Source organism: Haemorhous mexicanus, chromosome 21 (assembly GCF_027477595.1).
Source record: "Haemorhous mexicanus isolate bHaeMex1 chromosome 21, bHaeMex1.pri, whole genome shotgun sequence".
In the NCBI taxonomy this organism is placed as follows: Eukaryota; Metazoa; Chordata; class Aves; order Passeriformes; family Fringillidae; genus Haemorhous; species Haemorhous mexicanus.
In genome coordinates this window covers 1,648,060-1,661,643 of record NC_082361.1, presented here as the reverse complement: position 1 = coordinate 1,661,643, position 13,584 = coordinate 1,648,060, and the positions used below count along the sequence as shown (strand labels likewise).

Genomic DNA, 13,584 nt, shown 5'->3' with positions numbered 1-13,584 from the left:
CGCTCCGTCCCCGCGCAGGCCTCGCCCCGCCCTTGGCGCCGCTCTGTGACGTCACGCTGCGGCGCGGCCGATGACGCTCTCAGGGCCGCGCAGGGCCGCGCTACGGTGAGCGAGGAGATGGCGCCCGCCCTCCCCCGCCTCCCTTCTCCTCCCTTTGGCCGCCCCCGGCCTCCGATCCCGGCCCCCGATTCCCGATCGCCGGCCCCCGATCCCCGCTCCTCGGCGCGGCTTTCCACGGGGTACCGGGGCGAGCGGGCCGGGCCGTCCTGAGCAGCGGCAGCGGTGGGGGCGGGGCCAGGAGCAGGGCGTGGTCTGGTTGGGCGGGGCATGGATGGGTGGGGCGGCGGGGCGGGGCCTGTGCGCACCTGCGCGGCACCGGGACGGGGACGGGGACCGGGACCGGCACCGGGGACAGGGTCGGGTCGCGTGTCCCCGGCGCAGGGAGGGCCGCTGCCTCCGGTGGCCGCCAGCGGCAGCTCCGCGCCGCCCCGCCGCCGGTGCCGCGGGGTCCGAGTCCCGTGTGTGTTGCTGCAGCTCCGCGGCTGCTGACACTGCCCGGAACCCCGAGCGGCCCGGTGGAATAAACCCGGTGAATATGGGGGTGCCAGAGCCCCGACCGGCCCGGCTGGAATGGAATAAACCCTGTGGCTCTGGGGGTGTCAGAGCTCGGAGGCAGAAATGGAAGCCTCAGCCCCGCTGATGTGCGCACAGCCGGTACCGGGGGGATGCTCCTGCTCGGCAGCCGTGGGTTTGTGTCACGGGCACATCTGGGCAGATGTGCAGAGGCCGTGCTGACAGCGCTGGCAGCCGCCGAGCCCTTCCCGCGGCATTTCCCGGCCGATGCCCAGCGTGCTGCCCACATCACGGAGCCGCCCTTGCCCCCCCAGCTGTCGCTCGGCCCCGGCTCCGTTCGGGCTCAGCCCCGCGCTGCCCTCCTGCCTCTCTCCCCTGCAGGTGGGGCGCTCAGGACCGGGAGCCATGGCTCTGGCGCTGCGCTGCCTCCGGCCCCTCCCGGCGCTGCTGCTCCGCCGCTCCCCTGCCGAGGCCCCGGGGCTGCCCCGCGCTCCCGGGGGCTGCCCGGCCCCGCTCCCGGCGGGCTGCGGCCCCTGTGTCCAGCACATGCTGCCGAGCAGACAGCTGGCTACCAAAAAAGGTAAAAACGGCAGCTTCTCTCACGGTTTTGCAACCTGTCTTTCAATACTTATTAAGTATTTTAAGTATATTTATTTATTTTGGCTGATGTGCTCAGGTGGTGAGCTCTTTACTCATTAAAAATACAGTTACTTTGGTTTTACTTCAGTTTATCTTAGACTTGATTCTAAATCTGAGCAGGACTTTAATATCTCCTTCTACTTTCTAACTAACTTGTCAGAAATAGAAACTAATCTTTTGTGTAATCTGCAGCTAAAGGTAAAGGGCAGAGTCAAGCCAAAGTGAATATCAGTGCTGCCCTAGTTGAGGATATTATCAATTTGGAAGAAACCAGTGAAGATATGCAGGCAGTCATAGAAGCTCTGAAAGAAGATTTCAGCAGAAATCTCAATGTTAGAACCTCACCAGGTTGGTAACTTCCTTGTGTCATGCTCTGTGGCCTGTCAGTAAGGATACAAATCCTAGTAATGGACAGCTCAGATTTTTTCAAAATCAATTTTCTTTTCCTGGAGTTATCCAATTCCTACAATCCTGACATCCCCAGCTAGAGGCTTTCTTCACCCTGAGCTTGACCAGGAAGGATCCATTTTTGTTAATAGCTTCCTGGAAATAGCTTTTTTAAGTGGGAGATGTCAAAAGTGTCTAACTGAACTGTTTGCAGATGTGATGAAGAAGCAGGTTGTCAGCTAATGGTGCAGTAGGGCAGGAAAAACCCAATTGCCATTAAATGATCCTTTTGGAAATTGCCATTGGCCTGGTGTCTGGCATATACAAACCTTTTTTCTGCCGTGCATCTTAGTGGCTAGTAACCTGTAGGAGCCTCCTTCATGGATTCTGTGTTTTAGGAAGAAATGTGAGTGTTTGCCTAAGCTGCAGTTACTGTAACACTCGGAGCATTTGTGAGCATATCGAGTTTCAGGGATAAAATTTAACATTAAACAATGGCCAGATTTGAATCATTCACCACCCCAGCTCTGGCAGGGGCACTTGTGTCTTTAATGGAGCTGGGAAGCGTAGCTTGGTCTCTTAACTATTTATTTTAACCATAGGTATTTTTTTAAATTGCACTGATAAAGTACCTCCTGTCCCATGTGCCTTTTGGCCTGTTAACATTTTGCAGCAGAAAATAGAGAGCAGGTTAAGAGTAGCTCAGGGAGAAATGGAATACTTTAAATTGGGCAGTGTACAACACCCCTCTGGGGGCCTGGAAAAAATAGGGGGGTTTAAGATAGCTCTGCTAAGTTAAAGACAATATTTGTCTTGATTTTTATAGCAACATTTTGATTTTCTTTAAGTTGTAAGAATTAAAAAAAATAACCATTTCCCTTTAATTCTTAACAATCCTGCTTAGTTTTCCTATTCTAGTAGCAAAAACAAACAAGAGTTTTGTTTTCATGTTTTTGTGCTTTAGAGCAGCTTTGAAATATTTACCTTGTGAATACACAGGGGATGCCTGAACACAAACAGCACCTGAGGTCTGAGTAAACACCATTTTTCCCTTTGTACCCTCTGCATTTTGCGTGGCAGAAGGGAAGTGGGACAATGTGGACACATTTTTCTTCAGCATCCCTGCACAGTGTTCTGTCCCACTGAAGCTCCCTGTGTTTGGTTCTTTTGAGGGGCCCTGGATCACATAACTGTGGTGACAAAGGATGGGAAGTTTCCGCTGAACCAGCTGGGACAGATCTCACAGAAGTCACCTCAGCTCCTGACAGTGAACATGACCAGTTTCCCAGAGGTGAGGACACATGGGGAGGGGAGGTAATTGCTCAGCATCAACCTGTTTGTTCCTGTGGCAAAGGAGCATTTAGACAAAATCAGTCAGACGTGGCAGGGCTGCAGCCTGGGGCTGGGCTGTGTCACTTGGAGCTGACACTGAACAGAAGGGGCATTTTGCTGCTGACAGCAGCTCCCCAGCCCCACGTGGCTCCCAGAGCAGCTCACCTGCAGCAGCACAGGGTCACAGGAGAGTTACTGAGTGCTGTGCTTGCTCTCAGGGGTGTGTCCAAGGAGTGCCACAGTGACTGGGGTTTGCTTTGCAGGCGCTTTCCCTCAGTTGGATCTGCAAAACAACACGAAGCACCACGGACCAGATGCCTGGATTCACTGTGCCCTTCCAGCCCTCCCCATTTCCATGCATTTATGAGAAGTCTGAGCACACACACTCACCTGGCTGCAATGCTCTATCAGTTCCTTGCTAAGATGTGGCCATGCACAGAACCAGATGTGTAGTTGGAATTTGTGCTGAGGACTTAATCAAACTCCTCTGAAACTTTCCTATCTATTACCAGGGCTGCTGATAGCCCTGAGAGTTCATGAGAGAAGCTGTGATGGAGCCTGTGCCCTTCTGAGCAGCTTCCCTGGTGGGGCTGAGCTGGCTCCTGCTGAGTGCTGTCACTGAGATCCACTTGGGCACTGCTGAGCTTGGCAGCTCCTCCAGGTCAGGACCCGAATCAGGGGCTCTGGTTTATCTTCTGTGAGACACAGGTTCTTTTAATTTTCTGCAGGAGCCTTAGGCCCATCTGAATGAGGCAGCAAACCCAAATCCCAGCTCAGCTCAGGCCCTGGGGGTGCCTGCAGCAGGTCCCAGAGCCAGGCACAGGGCAGCAGGAGTGAGCACAAGGTTAACAATTCATGCTGCTCCAGGGCTGGAGCTGTGCCAGGCCTTATCTCTATTTATTTTGCAAAGGCTTTCCCCAATTAATTAAGTCAGCCAAGTCTCAGAGGAGGTCAGTGCAAGGCACTTGATGCCTGAGTGTTTCTTAGAGTGTATCCCGTGTGTTTAAAGGCTCTGAAGAATGGAGGCCCCTCATCAGCGAGGTCCCACAGAGTGTCAGTGCTGAGAGGGCCAGGGAAGTCCCTCCATGGCTTATCCCATGTCCAGGCAGGAGCTCAGGCTGAGAAATGGGCATGTGAGAAATTACATATCCTCTAGCTAGCATTGCCTACATTTGCCTTCTATGCTAAAGGACCACTTGAACATTTCTCTCACCACAGCTGCTTTATGCCCACACCTGTTTTGTGATAGGTTGGGCTAAAACCATTAGAGACATGATCACTTGCTGTCATTATTTACAGCATACAGTCAGTAATTCATGACACTGAGAAGCAAATAAAATTGCCTGAAGAGTTTGAGAAATAAAATAATCATAGAAGAGGACTTGCAGAGCCAAAGTCTGTCTTCCCAAGAGTTATAAAACCAAACAACACTGGGTTTTTAAATACAGTTATTTTTTTCACAGGCTACAAGAGGATGGAGGCAATATTGCAATATTTTCCCTTCTCTCATTACTTTCCTCCTCTATCTCCTCCAATATCTGTGTTAAACAACTCAGTTTTTACTGAGTATTTCTTTCCTGCAGACCAGGCGCTGTCCATGGAATAACACACTGACATTCCTGGTGAGCTGAGATCATTTTGGTTGCATTTTCTCTGCCCTTGTAGTTTCAGGGGACAGCAGTTGTCTCCTGCAGAACACCAGCAGAGCATTCATCTCATTCAGTGATGTCACACATGAGGGACCTGAACAAATCTGCAGAGCTTTAGTTTGTGCCTCAGTTGGTAAAAGCTGAGCTTTATAAATACAGTCTGAGCTACATAAATACTGAGCAGCCTGGAGCTAAAGTTAATGATGGCAGAGAGTATCAGAAATAGCATCAGGCCTGGTAGGAAACGAGTGCCACAGGAAAAAAATTCCTGGGGCTTGTGAGAGTCAAGAATGAAGTGACCTGGCAGAGCCCTGTGGGTGTTCCTGGCCAAACTCTGCTTTAACCCCAAAGCCTGGCACTCTGTAGAGGTGCACTCACCTTGTGACGGGGGTGAAGCCTTGTAAGCACCTTGCAGGCACCAAGCAAACCTGCCACCCCACCTTCCAAACACAGCAGGCTGCCAGCCAGCAGCAGGGGAGTTTTCAGAAGTGTCCTGTGGTCAGCTTGTGGTGCTGAAGTGGTTAAGTTTGTTAGGGTTTCAGAATTGGCACTGGGTGATTTCTGGGGGGAAACGTTCAGCTGGAATTTTCAAATGCTCAGAATCTTTCATCTCCTTTGCCACAGTCGGGCCCTGCCTTGGGAATTTGTTGCGGTTTCACTCTGCGTTGCCTCAAACCATTCAAACAGTTTCAAAGAAGCAAAGCAGTTTTCTTTTGTTGTTGCTTCCCTTCCCCTCTCCTCCCTGTGTGCCCCTACCCCAGCACGAGGGGCTGGAGTTTCCCACTCGGTCTGATCAAAGCTCTCTGCACCAATGTCACTTCCTGATCTCACTGGTAACACAAGTAAATGTTTCCATGTTCCATGGAGATGGATTGCCAACTATTGACAGAGTTCTGGCATATGGGAATGATTATTTCCTAATTCCCTTTACCTTTTGATCTGTTTCACAGAGCACAGCTGCAGCTGCAAAGGCCATAAGGGAGAGTGGCATGAACCTGAACCCCGAGGTGGACGGGACGGTGATTCGGGTGCCAGTTCCCAAGTGAGTAGGGATGCCCCAGCTCTGCACCACGCAGGACAGCACAGAGCACTGCAGTCAGTGCCCTTCAGAGGGGAAACATGCATCATTGCTGTGTATCCCCATGCAGATGCTTTCCAAAGAGCTGTAGTTTGGGTTCAGGAAAAAATCTGAGCCCTTGGAAGGTTCTTGTGAAACCTCCTGGGAGTGTCTGAGCTCTGTCACCACATCTTGGTATCTGGAGATTGGTCTGATTTTTCATCTTCCCTCTGCAGAGGGAGCTTGGCCTGGCTGGCTGCAGCACTTTGAAAGAGAGAGCCAAAGGCTTTTGAAACTGTATTGCTTTAATTCAGGGGCTGATTCTTTGCTGCCCTGCTCTAAATTTCTGCAATTATACCAGCACAGAACAGCAGTGTTGATCCAGCAGTATTAGGGGAGAGTAGCACCTTGCTGCAGAGAGCACTAAAAGGAACTGATGAAAGTGAGAGGAAGGAAATTTACAGCTTTGACAAAAAATCTGCTCACTCTCTTGTGTAAAACACAGTGGTGGCTCTATGGAAAATTGAGTGTGGGGCTAGAAAAGCAGGTTGCCCCTGGGCAAGGGCTGAGCATCACTTCCCTCACCCAACACAGACCTTGGACAAGGCAGGAGGTGCTGCTGCATCCATGCTTCACTTTGGATCAGGAGAAGTGATCCTGGCTCTGCTGGGAATGGGGCTGCACTCAGATGAAAAGAGAACTCTCCCAGCAGCTCCACCCACTGCCACACAGAGCCTGGCACAGGGCTGGGGGCACAAGGAAAATTCATCAGTTCCTGGGGGTGCTCAGAGCTTATGGAGCACCTGAACACCCTGGGCAGGTGTGGTTGGGCATGGTTTCCCACCATGGTACAGACAAACAGCTCCCACACAGAGCATGCACAAACCCCTTGCACAAGCAGGTGACTTCTTGGTAAAGATGAACCAGGCATTTGGTGTGCTGCAAATCTCCTTTAAGCATTCTGTGGAATTTTACCCAGCATTTTGATCAGAGAAGTCTAATTGCAGCTTTCCGTGGCTGTCGGTGAGAGGCAGTGACATTATCATCCTATTTGCTGATTTTCCTTCCCTGTGCTCCCTGCCCTTCCCCCATTCCTCAGGAGAGGAGGCAGAGGAGGAGGAGGGCACCATTATCTTTGTAATTGCTGAGGCTCCCGGGTTGCTGCACAGTGGTTTGATTGTTAATGGGCACTTGGGTCATCCTTGAATACCAATTGCAGGGGAGGAAACTCCAAAACTGCAAATCCCCAGCTTTAACAAAATCCCGTGTTTTTAAACAAATGTGTAGGTCTGTCACTATCTTCTGTGGTGCTGCAGAGTGAAAACAAGGCTTCTCTTCCCAGGGAAGCTCTGCCTCTGTGCTCCTGTGTTCCCCTCCTGTGTCAGGGCTGCAGCTCTTGGTCCCTTCCTGGCTGCTGGAAGTCCTGAGTTAAGGATTCTGGGAGCTGTGCCCCCTGGCTCTGTGGCTCTGCCCTCTCTGGCACACCAGTCCCTTCTGCTCTCTAGCTCCATGTCTGGGGCTGTGGCAGTTCCAGCCACTCACCAAAAAGACAAACAGTTCCAGCCTTTTAAAACCCCCTAATGAAAAAGGAAGGGCAAAGATAATTCTATCCCTCATTTAATTTTTACCTTTTTTTTAAGTTTTGCATTATTTCCAGCAGTTCATGAAAGAGTATGACAGACAGATGCAGTGAAATTGCAGAATTACATCAGGTGTGCAAAATAAGCAACAAATCAGAAATGAAGAGACAATATTAATGTTGGTTCTGCAGACTCTGGTTCTTTCATGAAGGGAGGCACAATAAAAATGAAACCAAATCCAAATTGTCCTTACCTGTTATTTTAACCACTCCTCAGTCTGACCTATCAGCTGGACACACATGTGCCATATTTTGCTTTGTGCAGGTCCAGCTCTGCTCCAGAATGTTTCAACAGAGCATTAAAAAATGGAGTTTGCTTTTCAGTATTTGTTCTATCAGTTTAGTTTTTGCAATGCAGTTTGAACAGAAAAAATACACTTGTGTGGTTGGTGTTTACTTCTGCTGCCTGCCAGGCTGCCTCTGCTCCCCAGGGCATTCTCCTGTTTGTGTGGCTAGCACTGCACAGGCAATATTTATTTGTATAAAAAGTAGCCTCTGAGGGTTTAAAAATAAAAATTACAAAAAAAAAAAAGATGAAAAAAAAGAAAGAAGACCATCCATGGGAACATTTGTATTGGTTGATCTCTTGGCCGAATTTGACCTGACCTTGTGTCTTTTATGGTATTGCCTCATTTTTAGATTCATCTTTTTTGGACCCATTGTGTTACACTGGATATTGTTTGTAAATCAGTAATATTTTTACACATGCTTTACTGAAAGCCAGATGACTCATTTGAAAGTTTAATGACTCATTGTGAGCCTTTTTTTTCCCTTTGCCCTTTAAGAAATAAGCAGATACCTACTATGGGGAGAAAGGACCAAAAAATTTCCCTTGGAAACACCCCAAAGCTGTTGTGAGCTGCTCCTGCTCATCATCAGGAGCCTCTTGCCTGCGTTTTATTGAGCAATAAATGTTGCAGCCTGTGTTTATCTGCAATTATGACTGCAGAGTGTTTAGCTTAGCCTGCTTTCCTTTAGCTGATCCCTCTCCTTCCCAGGAAATTCTTGGTGTTGGAGGTACAGGAATCACTCTTACCCAGAGAAGTGTCTCCTGTTGAGCTGGGTTGTCCTCTCAGGGTCTTCTCTGCCACATGCAGGGGTGGGACCTCGAGGGCTGCAGAAAAAAAGATATTCCTCAGAAAAAAAGATGAGACCCCCCTGAGATGTCACTCAGCAGGCTTTGCCCCGGGCCAGGCAGGACAAGGCTGTCCCTGGGGGAATGGCAGGGATTGACCCTGCTGCTCCATGGGCTGCAGGGGAGGGCAGCTGGCTGGGAGCTTGTCCTCATTCCCCATCTGACCCCCTTTCCCCAAGTTCACTTCACACTTTGTTTTGGCTTGGAGAGGGGGCAGGGACAATGGTTACTAGACAGCAAAGCAAACATACCTAAGAACAGCTTAAAAGTCCCAGCTCTCAGGGCAGGATTAGAACAACTGTCCTTAGAAACCTGGGGCCTGGCTCGTGTTGATGGATTCCTTAACCAGAAACAGCATCTACTTGGAAAAGTGTCTGTTTCTGGCATTATTGGTAGCATTGCTGAGAATTTACACACAGTCTGGCTGGAACATAAAACCCGCTGAGAAACTCCCCGGCGCTGCGCGGTGATAAAAAGAAATTGGTGTTAATAAAGACAGACAGGGAGGCATGAAAGCTGTGACCCCGTGCCAAGAAGCAGAGGAAATCTGGCAGTGCTGCATAAACAAAAACATTTCCTCCAAGGCTCGGCAGCCCCGGGCAGGCCAGCGATAGCCTCGGCACCGCCGAGCGCGGGCTGGGCTCCCACCCCGAGCTGAGCTGCTCCCTCCCAGCCAGCAGGGATGGGACAGACTCCCAGCTCCCTCCTGCAGGCCGAGCAGCCAGGAGCCCCTGCCCACTTCCCCCCAAAAGCCTCCTGAGAAGGTGCCCTCAGGCAGAGTGTGCCTGTGAGCTCTGTTGGGGTTCTGGGTGTGCCCGGGCTCTGCTGGGAGGTGGATGTGAGAATGCCCAGAGCAGTCAGTGCTGGGATGCAGGGAAACCACAGGGAGGGGTCCCTGCTCCCTCCTGGTCAGGCACTGGGGCCAGGCTCCAGCCTGTGCTGACCAGAAGCCTCCTGCCACATGAGGTGAGTCAGGCTGGAGCTCAGGGAAAGGTTCTTCCCCCAGAGGGTGGTGGAGCCATGCCCAGGCTCCCCAGGGAATGGGCACAGCCCCAGGGCTGCCAGAGCTCCAGGAGTGCTTGGACAACACCCTCAGGCACCCGGTGGGATTGTGAGGGCCAGGGGTTGGACTCTTCCAGCTCAGGGTTTTCTGAGATTCCACATGACATTCCCTGGCCAGCTCCCTCCACAGGGAGGGGACAGGCCAGGGTGCCCTGGGTGCCAGGGCTGGGTTGGCTCTCTGGGTCTGCCAGCTCTCCTGGCCATCCTGAGTTCCTGTAAACACTGACTGCTTCTGGGAAACCTCTTCCCTCTGGCACTGTGAAATGGGGATGGCTGCCAGAGACCTGGCTGTGGGGACAGGCTGAGGGTCCAGCTGTGCCCCCAGAGCCCACACCCACTGAGGGGCACAGCCCAGGCACTCTCACCCCACATTTCCTGAGCTCTCTGTGGAAAGAGTCCTTGCCCCAGGGTTTTGGTGACCCAGGCAATTTCTAAATACTCCTGTGAAATGTTTATTTTGCAGTATCACCCCTACACATTCTCCTGCTAGTGAGTCTCAGGGAGTGCACTGGGGTTTTTCCTTCTCCAGGCAGTCTGGAAACTCCAAGAGCTATGAAAATAATTAAAATATTAATGTTAAGCACTAGCAGTTGACAGCGGTTAGCTGTAGGTGCTGGAGCATGACCCAAGCTGAGGGGACACCTCAGCCATTCCTGAGCCTTTTATCCCAGACCCCCTCATCACCAGTTTTTAGTTTGGGATAGAAAGTTGAACATTTTTTTGTGACACCACAGCATTAACTGGCCCCACATCACAGGGAGGGTTCACCAGAAGCTCTCCTGGTCTGAGTTACCTGTGGCTTACCATGTCCAGCAGCATCCTCTTGTCATTCCAGGTGCTCATCCCATCTTGGTGGGAAATCCTGCTCAGGGTGAGCTGGAATAAGACTGAGTGAAAGATAAGCTCATTAGCTTCCAGGTACATAATTCAGGCTCTTCAGCTGCAGGGAGGCAAATCCCAGTTTCAGGAGCAGACATTTCCTCCTGGCTTTGCAGTTTTGTGCTTTTTAGGATGACACTTTTCTCTTGATCTTTCAAGTCTGGAGCTGGATTTTTCCTCTTTCCCACACATGCTTTGGCAGCAGGCAGTAAGGAAAGTCTGAACATTTCAAGATGACTTTCAGGCACTGCAGCAAGAACTATAAAGCAAGATTCAGTCCAAGATCCCCAGCTTAGGGCTGAGCTGGAAATTTTCCATTCTAGGTTCAAGACTGCTTCCTTGGAATGCTGTGCAGAGCTGGCAGATCTTCCCAGGTGGACCAAAGCAGAATAAAAACGTGTCCTGAGCTGTTCAGTCCCTCTGCCCTGAGACAGTGTCTCCACACAGAGCCAGCTCCATCTAAAACCAGCAGCTTTGGTGTGTCCCTGAGCAGGGCAGCACCAGTTGGAGAGGATCACTCATTTACCCAGAGTCCTCCACAGAAAATAAATCTGGCTGTGCTGCACATGACACTGCTTTTCCTTCCAGTGTTTCTCCTCTCCTCTCTCTCCCAGGGTCACGAGGGAGCACAGGGAGAGCCTGGCCAAGCTGGCCAAGCAGTCCACCAACAAGTCCAAAGAGGCCCTGAGAAAGGTGAGAAGCAAAAGCATCACCCAAGTGAAGAAGTCCAAGAACAAAGTGTCAGAAGATACCCTCTGGCTGCTAGAAAAGCAGGTATTTTTTCTTTCCTTCTGCCATATCAGTGGTTTGTCCCAGCCCTTGCTGACAAATCCTCAGCACTGAGATCCCAGTGGGGCAATGGACAGCCCTGGGTTGAATTTCTGGAGCTGGCAATGACATTTGTATCTGCTTTTTCTTTGTGAGATTTGGGGCTTCAATCTCAAAGCCAGATTTAAGATATTAGCCATTGTAAGCTCACACAGGGAAAAATAATGCCCCAAATTCTTTTGTACCAGGAGGGATTGTTGCACAAACCAGCAGAATTTAGGGAGCAGAACAACCCATGACCATGGCTGTACCACCACTCATGCCATGCCTGGCCACTGCAAATGTGTTAATGAGCATTGCTCCAGTTGTTATTAATTAAAAGGCTTGCAGGATTATCTCTGTTCTGAGTTTTTGGCTCCAGTTCAGGAAAATACTTAAGCACATGCCTAATTCCCTAAGAGCAGATGTCACTAAAGTCAATTACTTGGGCATAAACTCAGGCACAAGCCTGAGTGTTCTGCTGAGCTGATGCCTCTGAAGGCAGGCCATTACTTCTTAGCTGTTTGTTTATTAACAGCTAAAGTTAGATACATTGCAAATGCTCTGGGACAGTTCTGTGTGTGCTCACAAAAATAAACATCGATAGACAGAGGGTTTGTGCAGGCAGGAAAAATGGCCATGCCATTGTAACCAAATCCTGCAGGAGGGCTCTCCCAGAGCACACAGATGTGTTCTGCACTGGTGGAGGTAACAGCTCCAGTGGAATTCCTTTCTTGTGCCCAGATTTTCCATTATGAGCAAAGGCCATTGTCAAGCCCTGTGGAGAAGCAGATCTTACTCCCCTGGAGCCAGAGCACAGCACAGGGTGTGCTCCAGGCTTCACCTGCCTGTGTCCATCCCTTCTGCACACTGCCTGTGTCCATCCCTTGTTCCCAGGAGAGCTGATCCCTGGACAGGGCTTCAGCAATCACCAGTCACGTGAGGCATTGTTCCAAAGGGTGGTTTGGTCACTCCTTTCCCTTTCAGCTGTGGCATCCCCTCTCACAGCTCTGGTTTGTGCTGTCTTGCCACAGATCCAGCAAATGGCAGATGAGGCTGCTGCAGAGATGGACAAGCTGCTGGCAGCAAAGACCAAGGAGCTGCTTGGATAAACACCATCCCAATTGTCAAAAACATCATCAACATCATCCCAGCTGCCCCTGGAGCAGGAATGGACTGCCACAGCCCCAGCACCCACCCGTGCCCAGGGCCAGCTCTGTGCCTTGGCTGCTGCCATGGCCTGCCTTGGGGTGTGCTGGAGGGAGGGGGGAGCTCTCCTTGCTGTCCTTTATCCAGGTGGGAATGGAATTGGATGAACTGAGATCAAAAATAAAATACCAGGAAGGAGACCTGGAAACTGCTGGAGGCACAGAGGAAGGACTGCCCTGCTTACTTTGTGCCCCATCTTTGCCCCACACCTTCAGCCTCCCATGAGAGGAACCTGCCTGTCCTGCTGCAAACCTCAGCACTTACTTCTGCTTGAAATCAAGTCAAAAGGAGGTGTGGAGCAGCAGCCTCACTACAGCCAGGTCCTGCTTGGTGTGTTCCCTTGGCTCACGTGTTCCAAAGCAAGCATTTGCCCCGTGCCAGGGCAGCAGGGTGGGAAGGGATGAGGGAGCTCAGCACAGGCTGGGCAGGGGCTCTATGGGGAGAGACCTGAAACCAGTGCTGTCAGCACAGCTGCTTCAGCCAGGACTGAGAAGACCTAAAGCCAACACAGGAACTTCCCAAAAGCAGCATCTGCCTCCCCAGCCATCTACAAAACTCCTGTGAGTCTCTGGCAGCAGAGCTGAGGGCTTGGAGGAGGTGTGGGCAGAGCAGGTCCTGAGCTCATGACACAGCTCAGCTCCTCACGGGGAGCAGGTACTTCCCGAGGGCAGCAGAGGCCTCGGGGGTGGCAGCAGAGGAAGGTGGTGGCAGCCCCAGCCCTGCTCCCAAGGCATTTGGGTTCAAAGAGCACCAAGTGCTCTGCACTCCTTAAATAAACAACTCCCCGAAAGTTAGTTTGTGTGCCACGGGGAGGGGGAGGAGGATGAAGGATTTGCTCTGCTAGGGCCCCACATGTCAACAATTTCTCTGCTTTGTGTATTTTGGCCAAAGCCCTTACCATGATAAATGAATAAAGGAAGATGGCGAGCCCAGGGCGGTTCCACAGCTCGGGAAATTGCTTTCAGCCCATTACTGCATTTCTTCTGACATTTATCAACTGGGTTTTTTTTTGCCATTGTTGCAGCCTCAGCATCCCCACAGCAGCCAGGGCTGGAAGGGTTTCCCTGATACCTGCCCAGGAGCAGCAGCTGCTGGGCTGTGAGCTCCACAAAGCCAGGGCAGGTGGAGAGCTGCTGCTGCTGCTGCTCATGGAGGCTTCTCCAGCCTCTCCCCATTCCGCAAGCCCTTGGCGTGGTGGCAGTGAGCTGGTGGAGGC

General features: G+C 51.3%; 1 protein-coding gene across 3 annotated transcripts; it reads left to right on the top strand.

Annotated features, from left to right (window-relative positions):
* Nucleotides 1-53: 53 nt before the first annotated feature.
* On the top strand, nucleotides 54-12,532 carry MRRF (mitochondrial ribosome recycling factor). Of its 3 annotated transcripts, XM_059864895.1 has the most exons (7): nucleotides 54-105; nucleotides 955-1,153; nucleotides 1,405-1,560; nucleotides 2,772-2,890; nucleotides 5,531-5,622; nucleotides 10,967-11,126; nucleotides 12,194-12,532. In XM_059864895.1, exons 2-7 carry the CDS (start codon nucleotides 979-981, stop codon nucleotides 12,269-12,271), a joined length of 780 nt encoding a protein of 259 aa, XP_059720878.1. In that variant the 5' UTR covers nucleotides 54-105; nucleotides 955-978; the 3' UTR covers nucleotides 12,272-12,532. The 3 variants fall into 3 exon arrangements, with proteins under 3 accessions (XP_059720878.1, XP_059720877.1, XP_059720876.1); XM_059864893.1 differs by lacking the exon at nucleotides 54-105 and having other exon boundaries at nucleotides 478-1,153; XM_059864894.1 differs by lacking the exons at nucleotides 54-105; nucleotides 5,531-5,622; nucleotides 10,967-11,126; nucleotides 12,194-12,532 and adding an exon at nucleotides 3,195-5,461 and having other exon boundaries at nucleotides 423-1,153.
* Nucleotides 12,533-13,584: the final 1,052 nt, after the last annotated feature.

Bases quoted from the DNA above. Each gene is read 5' to 3' on its own strand.
- MRRF (XM_059864893.1), top strand. From the start codon at position 841: ATGCCCAGCGTGCTGCCCACATCACGGAGCCGCCCTTGCCCCCCCAGC. The intron at 1,154-1,404 runs GTAAAAACGGCA...TGTAATCTGCAG, and splicing joins ACAGCTGGCTACCAAAAAAG to CTAAAGGTAAAGGGCAGAGT. The intron at 5,623-10,966 runs GTGAGTAGGGAT...TCTCTCTCCCAG, and splicing joins ATTCGGGTGCCAGTTCCCAA to GGTCACGAGGGAGCACAGGG.